This window comes from Micromonas pusilla (assembly GCF_000151265.4).
Source record: "Micromonas pusilla CCMP1545 genomic scaffold MICPUCscaffold_9, whole genome shotgun sequence".
Classification (NCBI taxonomy): Eukaryota; Viridiplantae; Chlorophyta; class Mamiellophyceae; order Mamiellales; family Mamiellaceae; genus Micromonas; species Micromonas pusilla.
The window spans coordinates 679,959-695,566 of NW_003315890.1; the positions used below are offsets into that span (position 1 = coordinate 679,959).

The window sequence follows — 15,608 nt, forward strand, 5'->3', positions numbered from 1 at the left end:
GTCTCCTTCAAGGGTCGTTCCGTACGAGCGAACGTCGGGGTGGAGTTGAAAGGCGTCAGAAGCGAAGTTGAAAGGCGTCGAGGGCGGGGATTGAAAGCGAGGGACCCTGGGCGGAGAGATGCGCCGGGAAAAGTCCTTAAGGATCGGCGTTCACCACGCGAACGCGGTCGTGTGGGGACCAGGGTACAGAACGCACCTTCAGACACTCCAACGCGCGCGTCAACGCCGGCGACGGCGACGGCGGCGGGACCAGCAGCACCGACGCCCCCATGGCGACCAACTTGATGCCGATCGCGTTCTTCCCGCGCCGTCCCGGATCATCCGAGTCGCGGAACGCCTCCGCGGCCGCCTGCGCTCTCGACGCCAAGTGCAGCGGCCCCTCCGTGATCAGCCGCTTCCGTTCCATCGGTTTCTCATCCCCGCCGCGCTCGAGCGTGGACACGACGAGGACGTTCCCGGACATGACCAAGCCGACGAACTTCCCGTTCGGGTGTTCGCGCGAGTCCGCGAGGACGTCCCCGGGGCGCGCGAACTTGAGCTCCAGCTCCGCGACGAGGACGTCGATCTCCGCCGCGGTCGCGACTTTGACGCTCGGCCGACGCGTCCACCCGTCCAAATTTTCCCGGCGCCACGACGACTGGAGCGTCGGCAGGGACACGCCCACGTCTTTCTCGATCTTGTCGATCGCGCTCTTCGCGAGGCTCATCACCGCGGAGAGACCGACGGAGCGGACCTCGCACGGGGACGGTCTCTCGTGCGCGAGCGCTTCGAGACCGAACCAGTCGCCCTCGCGCATCGTCCGCATCCTGTTGTCCGTCGGCCACGTCTCGAGGAACGAGCCTTGGTCGACGAAGAACAACGCGTTCACGGCTTCGCCCTGCCGGACGACGCTCGCGCCGTCGCTGAACTTTCGAAGCTGCAGCGCTTGCGCTAACTCCTCGATATGTTCCTGCGACAGCGGCGCGAACAGAGGCACCGTGGACAGCCTCGGCCCGTTGATCGCCAACTTGAGCGGACCCAAGATGTTTTCGAAATTCTCTCGCGACACGGACAGGAGCTCGCACTTCCCGTCGGGGACGTCCGCGGGGACGATCGCGTCCGCGGTCCTCGCGGTGCCGAAGTTCATGAGCGCGACCTCGCCGAAGCAATCCCCCGGACCGAACCTGCGGACTTCGTGCCCCTCGACCTGTATCGAGACCACGCCGGCCTCGACGAGGAAGAGCTTATCCCCGAAGTCGCCTTTTTGGAAGATGACCTCCCCGGCGGCGACCGTCTCGGAGTCGGACATTCCCACGATCGTTCGACACGACGTCTTGTCCATGCTTCGAAACAGCCCGACTTTCGATACGAGATCGAACCGGCGCTTGAAAATCTCCGATTTCGCAGCGAGGACGATCGACTCGTAGTGACTCCTGCGAAGTTTAAACGCGCGGCACCCTGGCGCTTGCGATCGAATCGTCGCCGTCCTCGCCGTGTTGAACAGCAACGAGACCTCGCCAAAATACGCCCCGGGCTCTAGAACCTTGATGAGCTTATCTTGCGACGGTTTCAAGTCGAACACGCCGTCCGCGACGTTCATCCCCTTGTGGCTCTTACCCCCCTTGGATATCCGTGGCGCGCTCTCGTCGGGTTTTGAGTTTCGACGCGGAACGCTCTCCAAAAACTTCGTCATGTCCGCGCCCGCTTCCAATCGCAAGTCCGCGCGCTGGAGGACGTTCACCTTCCCTTCCACGAGGACGAAGAACGAATCGTCGTTCAACGCGCCTTGCGTTATCAGATCCACGTTCGCGTTCACGGTGACCTCCTCCATCGCGCGCGCCAGTCGCTCCGGGACGTCCGGCGGCGCGTTTTGCATCTCTTGGAGGAAAAACGGGCAGCTTCGAATCGACCGCGCGATCGTCGCCGCGTCCTCGTCTGACTTTTGAACGTTCGGCACCGAGCTCGCGTCGCGCGTGGACGGCCGCGACCTTCTCCCTCGCTGGATGACCTCGTCGCGGAGTTTATTGCCGCCGCCGCCGTCGCCGCTTCGCTTCGGCTTTTCTCTCGGCTTGACGCCGCCGCCGCCCGCGCGTCTCGCGCTCGACGGTTCGTCGCCCCCATCGCGCCTTCGGAGCACGCCCTCCGGGCCTTCGCGCTTCTCTTTCGCCCTCGGCGCGTGCGCGTCCCCCTGCGACATCCGCGGCGACGGCGAGAGCTGACGAGCGATGGAATCGTCGGAGTCGAACGCGCGACGCGGCGACGGGGCTGGTCCGCCCGCTCTCTCTTTGTCGCGCTTCTTCGCCGCCGCGCGCTCTTTAACGCTGCGTCGTCGCTCGACCGCGCGCTCTTTCGCTTTCCTGAGATCGCCGACGTCGTCCTCGGGGTCGGAGTCGGAGTCTCGGGGCGCGTCCGCGGGCCCGGGGAGGGCGTCCACGTCCTCGCCCTCGGACTCGGGATCGGACTCGGCGAGTTGTTGTCGCTCGTCCCCGGGCTCATCGGACGCGCTCCTCGCCTTGACGTCCGCGGTCTTTCCTTTGTTTGGCTTCTTCCCCGACTCGGGCTTCTTGTATTTGTCGCCCTTGTCCGCCTTATCGCCGCCGCCGCCGAAGCACCCGCACGCCATTTTCTGGATTACGTTCGGGTGCGTCGCTTCAAATTGGCGGTGTCCACAACTACAATGGATCGACGCACCCTTCCTCTCCCACCGCCGCCCGCGCGCGCGCCCGTCCTCGCACCGCGGCCTCCGCGCGGCCGCGTCTTGGAATCGCCCTCGCGGACCGGCGCGCCGGTCGATATCCAAGGAGCGCGCGCCGCGCCACACTGCTCGGGGACGCCCGAACGAACCCTTCCGATGTCTGACCTCCCAGAAAAAAAGTCAGCGCGACGCTTCGGCAAAACGAAGCGAGCCACGAGCACTGCGCGGGCGCAGAGGCTCCGCGCGCGCGCCGCCGAGACCGCGCGAGTCCGCCGGCCGCGCTCGCGATGGTGAACATCACGATGGAGGAGCTCCTCTCCATCCCCGGGATCTCGCTCGCGACGGACGAGGACCGCCCCGGCGGCGACCGCGGCGACGCGACGGCGCCCGGCGCGGACGCCGCCGAGGCGGTCGTCGTCGCGGACGCGGGGACGAGCGCGAGGGAGACGCGCACGAGGAAGCGCGCGAGGAAAGACGCCGGCGACGCCGACGCCGCCGCCGACGCCGACGACGCCCCCGCGCCCGCGCCCGCCCCCGCGCCCGCGCCCGCGCTCGAGCGCGTCGAGACGAGAGAAGCGGTCCTCGTCCCCGCTCGGCTCGTCGGCGCCATCGTCGGCGTCGGCGGGCACGGCGCGCGCGCCATCTCGGGCCTGACCGCGACGACGCTCACGTTCGAGCGCGACGACGGGATCGTCAACGCGGGGTCGTCCACGCGCGAGGTCGTCATCGAGGGCGTCCCCGACGCGGTCGCCGCCGCGAAGGAGATGCTCCTGAGACGCGTCGAGGAGGAGCTCGAGGACGAGCGCGGGGGTAATGAGGCGTCGCGAGAGATGGGGCCGATCGAGCCCGACGGCCTCGTCGCCGCGATCATCGGCAAGGGCGGGGTCACCTCGCGCGCGATCGCGACCGTCTCCGGCGTGGACGCGTTCAGGTGCGTGGACGAGGTCGACCGAGGCGTCCTCGCGAGGTTCGGGGGGAGCAACGGAGCCGTCGCGCGGTGCGTCGGCGTCGTGCAGCGATTCTTGGAGCACGGCGCGGACGTCGACGGCGCGCACGCGTACGCGGCGACGATCGTCGCGGAGGCGGAGGCGATGCGACGCGCCGCGGAGGATGCGAGGATGGGGATGGAGACCGCGAGGAAGAGGGAGAGGGTGGCGGGAGAGGGAGACGGCGGCGGCGGCGGCGGCGGCGGCGGCGGCGGGGACGGCGGCGGCGGCGGCGGCGGGGACGAGCTCGACGATCGGTGGGGAGGATGGCGGACCGTGGCGACGAAACATCCCGACGGGAGCGACATGACGATGTACACGAACGTCGTCACGGGCGAGACCACGTACGACGCGCCGAAGCCGCGGGCGTCGTAGAGAGAGAGAGAGAGAGAGCGGACGCGAGTAGCCTTAGACGAACGCGTCGTGAAAACCTGACTGATAATCTCTCGCTGCGTGTCGGACACGTCATCATACCTATCCGCGCGCGCCGCGCCGGCCGGCGACGCGGCGTCATGCGAGTGTGCGTCATCGGCGGCGGCGCCGCGGGCGCGGCCGCCGGGTGGGCTCTCGCCACCTCCGGCGTCGCCGACGTGGAGGTCATCGAGCGCGCGTCCTCGCTCGGCGGCGTCGCGACGACCGAGCGCGTCGGCGACGGGTCGTCGACGAAGGTACCAGTCAACGACGGCGTGCAGGGCGGTGCGCTGTCGTATCGCAACGTGATGCGCTTGATGCGCGCGACGGGCGCGCCGGAGCCGAAGTGTTTGGACGTCGCCGTGAGCTTCGGCAAGGGCGAGCACAACTGGACGAACCACGGCGAGAGCCGCGCGAGGGTGATCGAAGCGCACGCGAAGGAGGTGGAGCGGTTCGGGAGAGTCCTGAAAAAGTTCACGCGATGGGAGGTCGTCTACGCGTTCGTGTCGATCGAGCGCGCGCTGCGATGGCACGGGTTCTCCAAGTCGTTCGCGGAGCGCATCGTGTACCCGCTCGTCGCGCTGTTCTTCGGCACGGGGAACGTCACCGCGAGCGTCCCCGCGGCGGTCTTCGCGAGGGTGTTCACGGATCCGAAACTTCGGCTGTACGACTACTGCCCGGAGCGCTTCCTGTCGCGGCGGCCTAAGATGTTCGCGTTCCCGCTGTTCGAGACCGTGTACGACCGGCTTCAGCGCGCGATCGAGGACGCCGGCGGCGTCGTGACGACGCGCGCGACGGTCGTCGCGGTCGAGCGAAGGAAGGACGAGGTCGTCGTCGTCGGACGACGACGGGACGGCGACGGCGACGGCGACGGCGACGACGCGAAGGGCTTCGTCGACTTCCGCGAGACGTACGACCACGTCATCTTCGCGTGCAACACGGAGACGTCCAAGGCGCTTCTCGACGCGGGGACGGGGACGTGCTGGATGGAGCGGAAGGTGTTCGGGAACGTGAGGTACTACGACGACGTGTCCGTCACGCACACGGATCTCGAGTACGTGCGAAAACACTACGAGAAGACCGAGGGAGACATGTACTTGGTTAAGACGTACGACGCCGACCCCGGGAAGATCGAGATGACGTTCGACCTGACGAGCTACCAGCCCGACGCCGCGGCCGCGGTAAGTAAGGAAGGTCCTGGCGCTACTACTGCGAGGGTGTTCCAGACGATCTTCCTCGACGCCGCGGGAGAGAAGAGACGCGCGGAGAAAAGCGGACTTCCGACGCGATGGACGAAGGACGAGATCGACCCCTCGAAGATCCTCCTCACGAAGTGGTGGCGGCAGTTCGGGCACAGCGTCCGACACTTCACGCGCGCGACGCCGCTGTGGCGGTTCGTGCAGAAGAAGCGCCGGACGTTGTACGCGGGGAGTTACACCGCGGTGAACACGCACGAGATCGCGGTCATCTCGGGACTCGCGGCGGCGTGGCGGTTGGGGGCGCCGTATCCGTTCCCGGAGGACGCGCTCGCGGCGTCGCAGTTCGACATGTACTGCGGGCTCGTGCACGGGAAGAAACGGTCGAAGAGAGAGAGGAAGGCGGCGGTGAAGACGGGGAAGCGCGTCTCGTTCGCGGACGAGACCGAGAAGAAGACGCGCGCGTGAAGCGTCCGACGAAGCGACGGAGTAACAGTTTCTGTTAGTTTTCAACCCGCCGCGGATTCGACGTCCGATCGCGCCCCCCCCCTCCCCCGCTCACTCGGGACGCAGCGTCGGCAGCACGTGCAGCAGCGCGTCCACGGCCGCGGCCCCCAACGCCTCGCTCCTCTTCGCGGTCCACCCGTTCTCCCCCGCGAGCTGCACGTTGTCCTTGAACGGCATCTCCAACGTCATCCCGACGCAGTCGAACCGCGCCGACACCTGCGTCTTCGCGGTGACGACGTTCCCCGCCGGCGCGCTGCCGTACTCGAGCGGGAACACGCACTGAAAGTCCGGGCACGCCCTCGCGTACGCGCGCTTGAATTCGCTCTGCACGCCGGCTCGGCGGTCGTCCCACCCGGGCGTGCCCTCTCCGCCGACGATGAAGCAGTACGGCTGAGGGTCGTTCCGTACGAGCGAACGTCGGGGTGGAGTTGAAAGGCGTCAGACGGAGTTGAAAGGCGTCGAGGCGTGTCGGGATTGAACGCGAGGGACCCTGGGCGGAGAGATGCGCCGGGAAAAGTCCTTAAGGATCGGCGTTCACCACGCGAACGGGGTCGTATGGGAACCAGTGTGAGGAGAACGCGCCTCAGCCTCGTCGCCGTGGACGTCCAGCATCAGATCCACCGGCCCGGTCGCGTCCATCGCGTTCCGAACGTGATACACCTCGGGCGAGCGCTCCAAGCTCGGGGTCTCCCACTCGCGGTTCAAGTTCGCGCCCGACGCGTTCACGCGCAGGTAGCCGCGCGCGGCGCCGTCGGGGTTCACGCACGGCACGACGCGGACGACGGCGCGTCGCAACGCCTTCTTCGCGACGGCGTCTTCCGGGTCCAACAACCTCCCCACGAACCCCTCCATCCACCACGACGCCATGGACTCCCCCGGGTGTTGCCGCGCGATGATCCACACGTTCCTCTTCACTCCGCCGTCGCGCTCCCACGCCGGCGCCGACGCCGTCGACGCGACGACTGCGGCGGCGTCCGCCGGCGACAGCCCCGCGGCGCGCGGCTCCGGCGTCCAGACCCCGGGCTCGCCGAACCGAAGCGCGTCGATCGCGCGGCCGTCGAGCGTGAGTCCCAGCGTCTCGTGCGTCACGATCGGACCTGGCGCGGCGGACGCGCACGCGCGCGCGACGAGGTCCAGGTGCTTCTCGTGCGCGTACGGGACGAAGTACGCGAGGTGGACGCAATCGGACGGCGTCGGCGAGAGCCGGATCGTGAGCGCCGCGCCGTCGTACGACGTCTCCTGGACGCGCGTCCACGTCTTCCTGTCCGCGGAGATGAACGCCTTGTAGCCGTCCCAGCCGTCCGGGTAGGACGACTCCCCCGCGTTCGCGATGACGATCGCGAGGTTATTCCCGCGGTTGCCGGTGACGCGGAAGTGGAACCACTGGAAGTGGCGCCGCCCGTCCGCCTCCGTGAACGGCTCCTCGGTCATCCTCACGGTGAGGACGTCCGCGGTCGCGGACACGAGCTCGCCGTTGCCGCTGTCGAACGCGCTGCTGAACCCGTACGGCGGCGGCGGCGTTTGTTGCGGCGGCGGCGCGGACGCGGCGGAGGACGACATCGCGGCGAACGCGGAGGAGGAGGACGACGACGCGACGACGACGACGACGATCGGCGGTCCCCGCGCGCGACGCGACGACGCGCGCGGACGCGGCGTGAACGGCGGGCGAGCGCTCTGGTGGGTCGCCGACGAGGCGGCGACGGCGCGCGCGCGGCTGACGACGCGACCGGCGAGCTGCGCGTTCACGACGCGCGCGAGCATGTACCGGGCGGCGCGCTCGGGTGTGACGACGAGTTGACACCATCAGATCGTGTGTGTGTGTGTCTTCAGATCTGTCTCGCGATCACTTCCCGGGCGCGCGCGCGCGCTCCCCGAAGCATGCGCGCGGCGATGACGTCGCCGCCACCGCGCGTCGCGACGGGAGCGAGCGCGTCTCCTCGCGCGGCGGCGCCCCGCGCGTCGGCGGCGTCGACGACGCGCGGCGGCGTCCGGGCGGCGTCCGGGTCCGACGACGCGTCCGACGACCCCGCGTCGCGCGTCCTCGGCTGGCTCGCGAGGGCCACGGACGACGCGTCGCTCGAGGGCAAGGTGGCGCTCAGAGACCTCGGCGACGGCCGCGGGCGCGGCCTCGTCGCGCTGCGGAACCTCGCCCCGGACGAGGTCGTGTTCTCGCTCCCGTGGGACCTCGTCTTCGCGGAGGAGGAGGAGGAGGATCCGGAGGATCCGGAGGATCCGGCTCGTCGCGCGACGCGCGTCGTCGACCCGGACGACCCCTCCGCCGAGCACGAAGACAGCGCCCCGATGCCGTGGTCCGCGCGCATGGCGATGCGCCTCCTCGAAGAGCGCGCGCGCGGCGACGACTCGCCCCTCGCGCCGTGGATCGCCGCGCTGCCGTCGCGCGTGTCGACGCCGCCGCTGGAGTACGACGCGGAGGATGTCGCGGAGGCGGAGGACGCCGCGATCGACGCGGAGGTCGCCGCCGTGGCGTTCGCGCACGCGGACGCGTGCCTCGAGCTCGAGGACCGCCTCCGCGCGATCGGCTGCGACGCGGACGACCTGCGGTGGGCGACCGGGGTGCTGCACTCGCGGTGTTTCACGTACGGCGCGAGGGGGCGGCATCTCCTCGCGCCGGGCGTGGACATGTGCAATCACGACGCAGAGGCGAAAAACGCCGTCGCGCGCGTCGTGCACTCCCCGGAGACGTGCCAGGGCGCGGTCGCGACGTCGGAGATCGCGCCGACGACGGAGGAGAATACATTAATCAACAGGACCCCGGCGGGCGCGTCGGAGTCGTTCTTTCAGCTGCGCGCGGGCGAGGACGGCGTCGAGGAGGGCGCCGAGGTGCTCATCTCCTACGGCGACTGGCCCAACGACCCGTTCTTTCTGTACTTCGGGTTCGTCCCCGCGGGGAACAGGCACGACGCCGTCGTGCTGTTCGACACCGTGGACGCGCTCGCGTCGTGCGCGGTGAGGCTGGGGTTGATCGAGCCGGGCGAGGCGAGCGCGACGGGGATTCGAAAGGCGAGCGAGGCGGTCGCGATAGGGAAGAGCGGAGACGCCTCCTCGGCCGCGAAAACCGGGTCGGACCGCGGGCTCGTGCTCACGCGAGAGGGCGTCGACGGCGGCGTCATCGCCGCGTGCGACGTCCTCGGCGTGGAGAGCTGGGTGGATCTCGTCGAGGGACGGTGCCTGGAGCTCCTGCGCGCGTACAGGACGACGCTGAAGGAGGACCGAGCGTTGTTGGACGCCGCGACGGCGGAGGGGCGACTCGACGCGGCGACGGCGATCGCGTACAGAGCGAGCAAGAAGGAGGTGCTCTTGGGGCCGGTCGCCGCGGGCAGGGCGCGCCGCGCGGCGGAGGAAGCCGCGCGCCAGACGGCGTGAAGAACACGCCGTGCGTGCGGTATTATTAATAGCGTGTTCATAGTATTACATCATCCGTGGTCCTATCCGGATATAATACCTATCCGGACCACGCGTCGTGCGTTATTACCCCAGGGTTACGGTCGCGTCGCCGGCGCGTTCGCGCGTCACGCCGTCTTCGTCTTCTTCCCCGCGGGCGATAACACCTTCTTCCGCTGCTTCAGCATGTACCCGAACAGCATCGGGAACCCCGGGACGTACCCCGCGAAGAACATCGCCGTGACGCTCGGCCAGTCGATCCACACGTTCCACGGGTTCGGCATCGGGTACGAGAGCACGCCGCGCTTCTTCACGTACGCCGCGGCGCTCCACGCGAGCCACAGCTCGCTGGCGACCCCCAGCGGGTACAGCGCGAGGAAGAACGTGTACCGCGCCCAGTTCACGAACCTCCCGATCGGCGTCTCGAGCGCGTCGACGAGCTTCAGGAAGTAGAAGCCGTATCGGATCACCTCCGTGACGCCCCACGCGAACATGAGCGAGTACACGCCGATCACGACGCGCGCGCCGCCGCCGCCGAGGAACGGCAGCGCGATCGGCGTGACGTACGTCGCCACGCGCGACGGCGGCGCGACGTGCAGGACGCCCCAGACCACCATCAGACGCGAGGACACCTGCATCGCGGTGACGAGCACGGGCGAGCGCGCGATGCCGGTCATCGCGTGTAGAATCTCCATCACCGCCGCGGTCTGCGCGACGAGCAGCGGGGACGCGACCGCGTCGTAGACCGCGCGGTGGCCGCCGTCGCGGAGCGCGAGCGACGCGAGGACGAGGACGCGCGCCCACGCGAACGCGAGCGCGCCGTTGTACGCGAGGAGGTAGGTTTTCGTGAGGCCCATGATGGCCGGGCGGTCGCGGGGACGACGAGTGTCGCCCCGCGCCGCGCGGACGCGAAGTCGTCCTGTCGCTGGGATCTCGTCGTAAACGCGATTCCATGCGAAACGAGTTCATCGGTCAAGTTGAAAGTGGACGCGATCAAGTGTTGAACCCGAGGGATGGGTGAAAAACGTTGGCATTGAACGCACCTCATCATCGGAGCGCCGCGCGCTCGCGGAGCGTTTCGACGACTCGAGCGCGATCAATTCGTGGGATAGGGTTCACGAGCTCGCGCATTGGGGCGTTTGGAACCGCGACGTGGGGGGGTCACACCCGACGGCGCCGACGTCCCGCCGCACGCGTCAAGGTGCGAACGCGCTTCGCGCGACCCTTCGCGCGCTCCCCCGCGCGTTCGCGCGCGCGCGCGCGTCTCTCGCGTCTCCCGCTCGCGCGTTCGCCGGCGCGAAAACTCGCGCGGGAAATCGAGCGCGCCGACGTCCCCGCGCGCGCATTATTGCATTCGACGACGAATGCGCGCGTCCGCGTGTCGCGCGTTTGGACGCCTTCGCGCGTCTGAACCCGCGCGGGGACGCGCGCGCGTCGTCCGCGGGGTCGCGTAGACGCGCGCGCGCGCGTCCCGCCGCCCTCGGGACGGTCGCGTCGCCCTCGTCGCGCTCCTTTACTCACCTCGGCCGTTTCCTTTGAACACGCAGAGAGACGCGCGCACGTCGTCGCTTTTTTTTATCCCACCCCCGCGCGCTCGCGCGCCATGACGAAGCACAAGGTGCGCGCGCGCTCGAATCGACCGTCGCTTCCATCGCGCGCGGGGGGGGCGACGCCCGGGGGACGGACGACGCCGCGCGCGCGGTGCGCGCGGCGGCCGTCCGCGTTCGCCCTCCTCCCCCCAGCTCAGATTTCAATCCGTTGGTTCGTCGTCGTCGTCGTCCACCCTGGAAATATCTCTCTGCTCCTCTCGCCGGGCTGGCGCGAGCCGCGGCGGTTTTCTTCTCTCCTGAGGGCGCCCGCGCGGTCTGACCACCGCTCGCTCGCCCCCCGTCCCCCCCCGCAGAGACTCAAAGACGAGAACGGGAACGACCTCCCGCAGCCCCCGAAGCGCGCCAGGACCGCGTACCTCGTCTTCTGCGACAAGCACCGCGCGCAGATCATGCGCGACGTGCACCCGGAGCCCGACGCGAAGTTCACGCGAGAGGAGATGCAACAGGTCACCACTCGACTCGCGGAGCGGTGGAAGAACGTCGCGCCCGACGAGCTCGCGGCGTGCAAGGCGGAGGCTGATCGCCTGAAGGACGAGTACGAGGCGGCGAAGGTGGCGTTCGGCCCGGGTTTGATGCGGCGCTCGAACAAGAGCAAGAAGAACAAGCGCGCGAGGATCATCGTGGAGGGCGTCGGCGAGAAGCCCAAGCGCGCGCGGACGGCGTACCTCATCTTTTGCGACCGGTACCGGAACCTAATCATGAAGGAGGTGCACTCGGACCCGACGACGAAGTTCACCAGGGAGGAGATGCAGCAAGTCACGACTCGACTCGCGGACATGTGGAAGAACGTGCACACCGAGGTTTTGGCCGAGTGCAAGGCGGAGGCGGAGGAGTGCAAGAGGGTGTACCAGGAGCAGAAGGACAAGTACGTCCCTCCGGTGTACGCGAGCGCCAAAGGCGGGAAGAAGGGGAAGAAAGGGAAGGGGCGGGACGACGGGAAGCCGAAGCGGCCGCGGACCGCGTATCTGATCTTCGCGGAGGACGAGCGCGCGCGTTTGAAGAAACTGCACCCGGACATGGACTTCACGGACACGTCCAGGTGGGTGAGCCGGGAGTGGAAGGAGCTCCCGGATAACAAGCGAAACGCGTACATGCGCACCGCGGAGAAGGAGCAGGATAAGCACCGGATGGCGAAGGCGTCGTGGGAGGCGAAGAACACGATCACCCCGGCCATGAACATGGGTGGCATGGGTGGTGTTCACCCCGGCGTGGGCGGGATGCAAGTGCAGCACGGGCACGGGATGGACGTCGGCGGCGTGCCCATGGTGAGCGCGTGAGGACGCAGCACGCGGAGAGAAAAAAAAAGAGAAAAAACGTCGATACGGAACGAGACCGGACGGACGCGAACGAACGAGGCGCGACGCGTCGCGCGGTGTACATGTGTGCCATACGTACGATACGATAGTTAGAAAAAACCTACGAACGATGTTGATAGGCGATAAAAGTCCGTCGCGAAGACGACGCGCAGAACGATCACGACGCGACCTTCTCCGACGACTTCATTTTTTAGGACGGGGTACACATCTACAGGGTACACATCAATCACCCGAGAAGCTTCAGAGCGCGCGCTTCGAGGGATTCGATCTTTTCGTCCGCCGGCGCCATCCCCGCCACGGCGACGTCGGTTCGTCTCGCGCGCTTCGCCTTCGCGGCGGCGGCGTCGGAGTCGGAATCTGAATCGTCGTCCGAGCTCGACGCGCCGCCGCCGCCGCCGCGTTTTCTCCCTCCGCCGCCGCCGCCGCCGCGGTCGGAATCCGATTCGCTCGACGCGTCGTCGTCGTCGTCGTCGTCGTCGTCGTCGTCGTCGTCGCTCGACCCGCCCAGCACCGCCGTCGCGCCGTCGCCGCCGCCGTCCGAGTCGTACTCCCCGCCCGTCTCGCGCGCCTTCATCTTCGCCTTGTCTCGCATCCCGCGCAGGCGCTCCTTCTCTCGCTCGCGGTCCGCCTCGTCCGCGCGCATCCTCTCGAGCTTCACGCGATCGTAGTGCCTCTTCGCCGCCGCCGCGAGCTCCGCGCCGCCCGTCGGCGCCGGCCCGAGCTCGCGATCCCCGAGCGCTTCCAACGGTCGCATCGCCTCGCCGTCGTCGCCGAAGACCACCTTCGCGTTCCCGCCGTGCCCGGAGTCTTTAATTCGCAGCTTGCCTTTCTTCGCGCGCGCGCGCAGCGCCGCGCCGAGATCCGCGGGGCCGTCCGCGAGCGCCGCGCGCGCCGCCGCGGACAAGCCGGCGCCCTCGTCGTCGTCGCCGTCGTCGCCGTCGCCGCCGCCGGTCGCGGCCGCGTTCGAGAGGCGGTGGTTCGCGCGCTTGACCGTCATGAGCTCGTCGTCCTCGTCCGCGTCGTCCACGGTCAGGCCGAAGTGCCCGCCGCCGACGCGTTTTAGGACGCCCGCGGAGGTCCCTCTCTCCTCCCGCGCCTCCTCGTCGTCCGAATCGTCGTCCGAATCCTGCTCCTGCTCCTCCGCGGTACCCCCCTCCCTCTTCTCGCCGTCGCCGTCGCCGTCGTCGTCTTCGTCGCTGTCGTCGTCGTCCTCGCCGCCGCCGCCGCCCTTCGACGACCCCCCCGCGCCCGCGCCCGCGCCGCCGCCGCCCTTCAAGAACCGCAGCCGCGGCGGGTTCGGCAACCCCATCGAGTGCGAGTACGCCTCGACGTCGAGCGCGTCGACGTCGAACACCGCCTTGTTCGGCTGCAAATACACGCTCCTCAGGTACGACACCACCGCCCTCTGCGCGAGGTACTTCAAGTCCGAGTCCTTCCCGAGTAAACCCTGGATCGACGACGTGATCGGCCGGTTCTTCGCCTGGTTCAGCTTCATCGTCTTCAGCGGCACCTTGGCGGCCGCGAGCTCCTTCGCGAACGCCGCCTCGGACGGCGTCAGGAGCAGCAGCCCTTTCCCTTCCGACGTGTATCGCGCCGTGCGTCCAACTCTGTGGATGTAACACGGCACGTCCTCGGGGCAGTCCGCTTGGACGACCCAGTCCACGGCGGGGAAGTCGAGACCGCGCGCGGCGACGTCGGTGGCGAAGAGCGCGGCGTGTTTGGCGTCGCAAAAGGACCGAAACGTCCCCATCCGCGCCTTTTGCTTCATCCGCCCGTGGAGCATCGCGATCGGCACGCCCGGTCGCATCCGCCGGAACATCTCGTGCGCGAACCGAACCTGCTTGCAGCTGGACAAAAATATCAACGTCTTGCACGCGAGGTGCGACTTGATGAACGCCCACAGCGTCTCCAGGGTCGTTCCATACGAGCGAACGTCGGGGTGGAGTTCAAAGGCGTCAGACGGAGTTGAAAGGCATCGCGGTCGGGGATTGAACGCGAGGGACCCTGGGCGGAGAGATGCGCCGGGAAAAGTCCTTAAGGATCGGCGTTCACCACGCCGACGCGGTCGTATGGGGACCAGTGTGAGACAGAACGCGCCTCCATCTTCTTCTCGAGCGCGCACGTCGCCACCAACTGCGTCAGCTTCGGCGGCGTCGCGGAGGCGCTCTCCGCGTGCACGGCGAGGTACTCCGGGTCCCTCAGCGACAGCCGCGCGAGGTCTTTCACGCTCTTCGTCTGCGTCGCGCTGAAGCACAGCGTCTGTCGCCGCTTCGGGAGGTTCTCCAAGATGGCGGTGAGCGTCGCCGCGAAGCCCATGTCGAGGATGCGGTCCGCCTCGTCCAGCACGAGGATCCTGATGAGGGTCGAGGGAGGGTCCACGCGAAGCGACGATGAATGTCGGGGTGGAGTTCAGGGGTGCGTCAGTGGTGGAGTTGAAAGGCGTCGAGGCGCGTCGGGATTGAAACCAGCGAGGGACCCTGGGCGGAGAGATGGTTGCGCCGGGAGAGAAAGTCCTCAAGAACGCGCCTCAGCGTGACGCAGTCGAACATCGGCGTCTCGTCCATGTGCTGCAGCAGCCTCCCGGGCGTGCACACGAGCACGTTCATCTTGTTCACCGTGTCCTTCTCCTCTTTCACGTTCTTCCCGCCGATGAGCAGCCCCGCGCTGAGGGAGTGGTGCTTCCCCGCGGCGAGGAGTTGCTGGAAGATTTGCATCGCGAGCTCTCTGGTGGGCGCGATGACGAGCCCGCCGATGCCGTCCTGCCGCCCCCACTTCGCGCGGTACAGCGACTCGAGAAGCGGAATCACGAACGCGAGCGTCTTTCCGCTGCCCGTCTTCGCCGCGCCGAGGACGTCGCGCCCCGCGAGCGCGTGCGGGATCGTCGCGCGTTGGATGGCGGTGAGCTCCTTAAATCTCGCGTCCGCGAGGCCGCGCTGCGTCGGCGTCGACAGCGGCACGTCTTTGAACTTCCTCACGCCGACGAGCGACGCGCCGAGGCCTTTCTCGCTGGATTTCCTCGGCGCGACCGCGAGCGGGTTCGTGCCCTTCTCCGGTTTCGTCGCCTGCGGAACGACGGAGAGGAGCGAGGACGGGGTGGGGTGAGTCGGCGGCGGACGAGGGAGGGAAGAAAAAACGAGACGAGACGAGACGGGTGGGCGGCGGCGGGGGCGGCGGCGGCGCGCGCACCTCGATGGCGCCCTCGAGTTCCTCGATCTCGCGGTCCACGGCCTTGACCCTGCCGCCTCCGCGTCCGCGGCCGCCGCGGCCGCCGCGGCCGCCTCGGCCGCCGTCGCGGCCCATCTCGCGCGCGCTGTCCCCGTCGGCGGCGCGCGTCGCAATGCTCTCGTTGCTCGATGCCGACTTCCGAGACACTCGCCCAGCGTAAAAAGTGTCCAACGTAAAAAGTTCATCGGTCTGTTGAAAGGGGACGCGATCAACTGTTGAAACCGAGCGGTGGGTGAAAAACGTTTAGCCGAGTCGGTTCCGTCGCTCTCCGTCATCAAATC

General features: G+C 68.3%; 8 protein-coding genes across 8 annotated transcripts; 4 read left to right on the forward strand and 4 right to left on the reverse strand.

Moving 5' to 3' along the window:
- Positions 1-136: 136 nt before the first annotated feature.
- Positions 137-2,176, reverse strand: MICPUCDRAFT_63465 (uncharacterized protein; the record flags this gene model as incomplete). The annotated part of the gene is made up of 1 exon (XM_003061210.1): positions 137-2,176. The coding sequence occupies one exon, from the start codon at positions 2,174-2,176 to the stop codon at positions 137-139; it is 2,040 nt and encodes a 679-aa protein (XP_003061256.1).
- An 800-nt stretch (positions 2,177-2,976) lies between these two features.
- Positions 2,977-4,035, forward strand: MICPUCDRAFT_60804 (uncharacterized protein; the record flags this gene model as incomplete). The annotated part of the gene is made up of 1 exon (XM_003060942.1): positions 2,977-4,035. The coding sequence occupies one exon, from the start codon at positions 2,977-2,979 to the stop codon at positions 4,033-4,035; it is 1,059 nt and encodes a 352-aa protein (XP_003060988.1).
- A 137-nt stretch (positions 4,036-4,172) lies between these two features.
- On the forward strand, positions 4,173-5,735 carry MICPUCDRAFT_19640 (set domain protein; the record flags this gene model as incomplete). The annotated part of the gene is made up of 1 exon (XM_003060943.1): positions 4,173-5,735. One exon carries the CDS (start codon positions 4,173-4,175, stop codon positions 5,733-5,735), a length of 1,563 nt encoding a protein of 520 aa, XP_003060989.1.
- A 90-nt stretch (positions 5,736-5,825) lies between these two features.
- Positions 5,826-7,334, reverse strand: MICPUCDRAFT_60806 (uncharacterized protein; the record flags this gene model as incomplete). Its single annotated transcript, XM_003061211.1, has 2 exons — positions 5,826-6,139; positions 6,338-7,334. 2 exons carry the CDS (start codon positions 7,332-7,334, stop codon positions 5,826-5,828), a joined length of 1,311 nt encoding a protein of 436 aa, XP_003061257.1.
- Positions 7,335-7,652: 318 nt separating this feature from the next.
- Positions 7,653-9,230, forward strand: MICPUCDRAFT_63468 (uncharacterized protein; the record flags this gene model as incomplete). The annotated part of the gene is made up of 1 exon (XM_003060944.1): positions 7,653-9,230. The coding sequence occupies one exon, from the start codon at positions 7,653-7,655 to the stop codon at positions 9,156-9,158; it is 1,506 nt and encodes a 501-aa protein (XP_003060990.1). The 3' UTR covers positions 9,159-9,230.
- Positions 9,231-9,304: 74 nt separating this feature from the next.
- MICPUCDRAFT_44656 (uncharacterized protein) lies at positions 9,305-10,033 on the reverse strand (the record flags this gene model as incomplete). The annotated part of the gene is made up of 2 exons (XM_003061212.1): positions 9,305-9,646; positions 9,740-10,033. The coding sequence occupies 2 exons, from the start codon at positions 10,031-10,033 to the stop codon at positions 9,305-9,307; spliced, it is 636 nt and encodes a 211-aa protein (XP_003061258.1).
- A 320-nt stretch (positions 10,034-10,353) lies between these two features.
- MICPUCDRAFT_48116 (uncharacterized protein) lies at positions 10,354-12,063 on the forward strand (the record flags this gene model as incomplete). Its single annotated transcript, XM_003060945.1, has 3 exons — positions 10,354-10,377; positions 10,724-10,794; positions 11,080-12,063. The coding sequence occupies exons 2-3, from the start codon at positions 10,780-10,782 to the stop codon at positions 12,061-12,063; spliced, it is 999 nt and encodes a 332-aa protein (XP_003060991.1). The 5' UTR covers positions 10,354-10,377; positions 10,724-10,779.
- A 265-nt stretch (positions 12,064-12,328) lies between these two features.
- MICPUCDRAFT_41358 (uncharacterized protein) lies at positions 12,329-15,402 on the reverse strand (the record flags this gene model as incomplete). Its single annotated transcript, XM_003061213.1, has 3 exons — positions 12,329-13,949; positions 14,650-15,164; positions 15,289-15,402. The coding sequence occupies 3 exons, from the start codon at positions 15,400-15,402 to the stop codon at positions 12,329-12,331; spliced, it is 2,250 nt and encodes a 749-aa protein (XP_003061259.1).
- Positions 15,403-15,608: the final 206 nt, after the last annotated feature.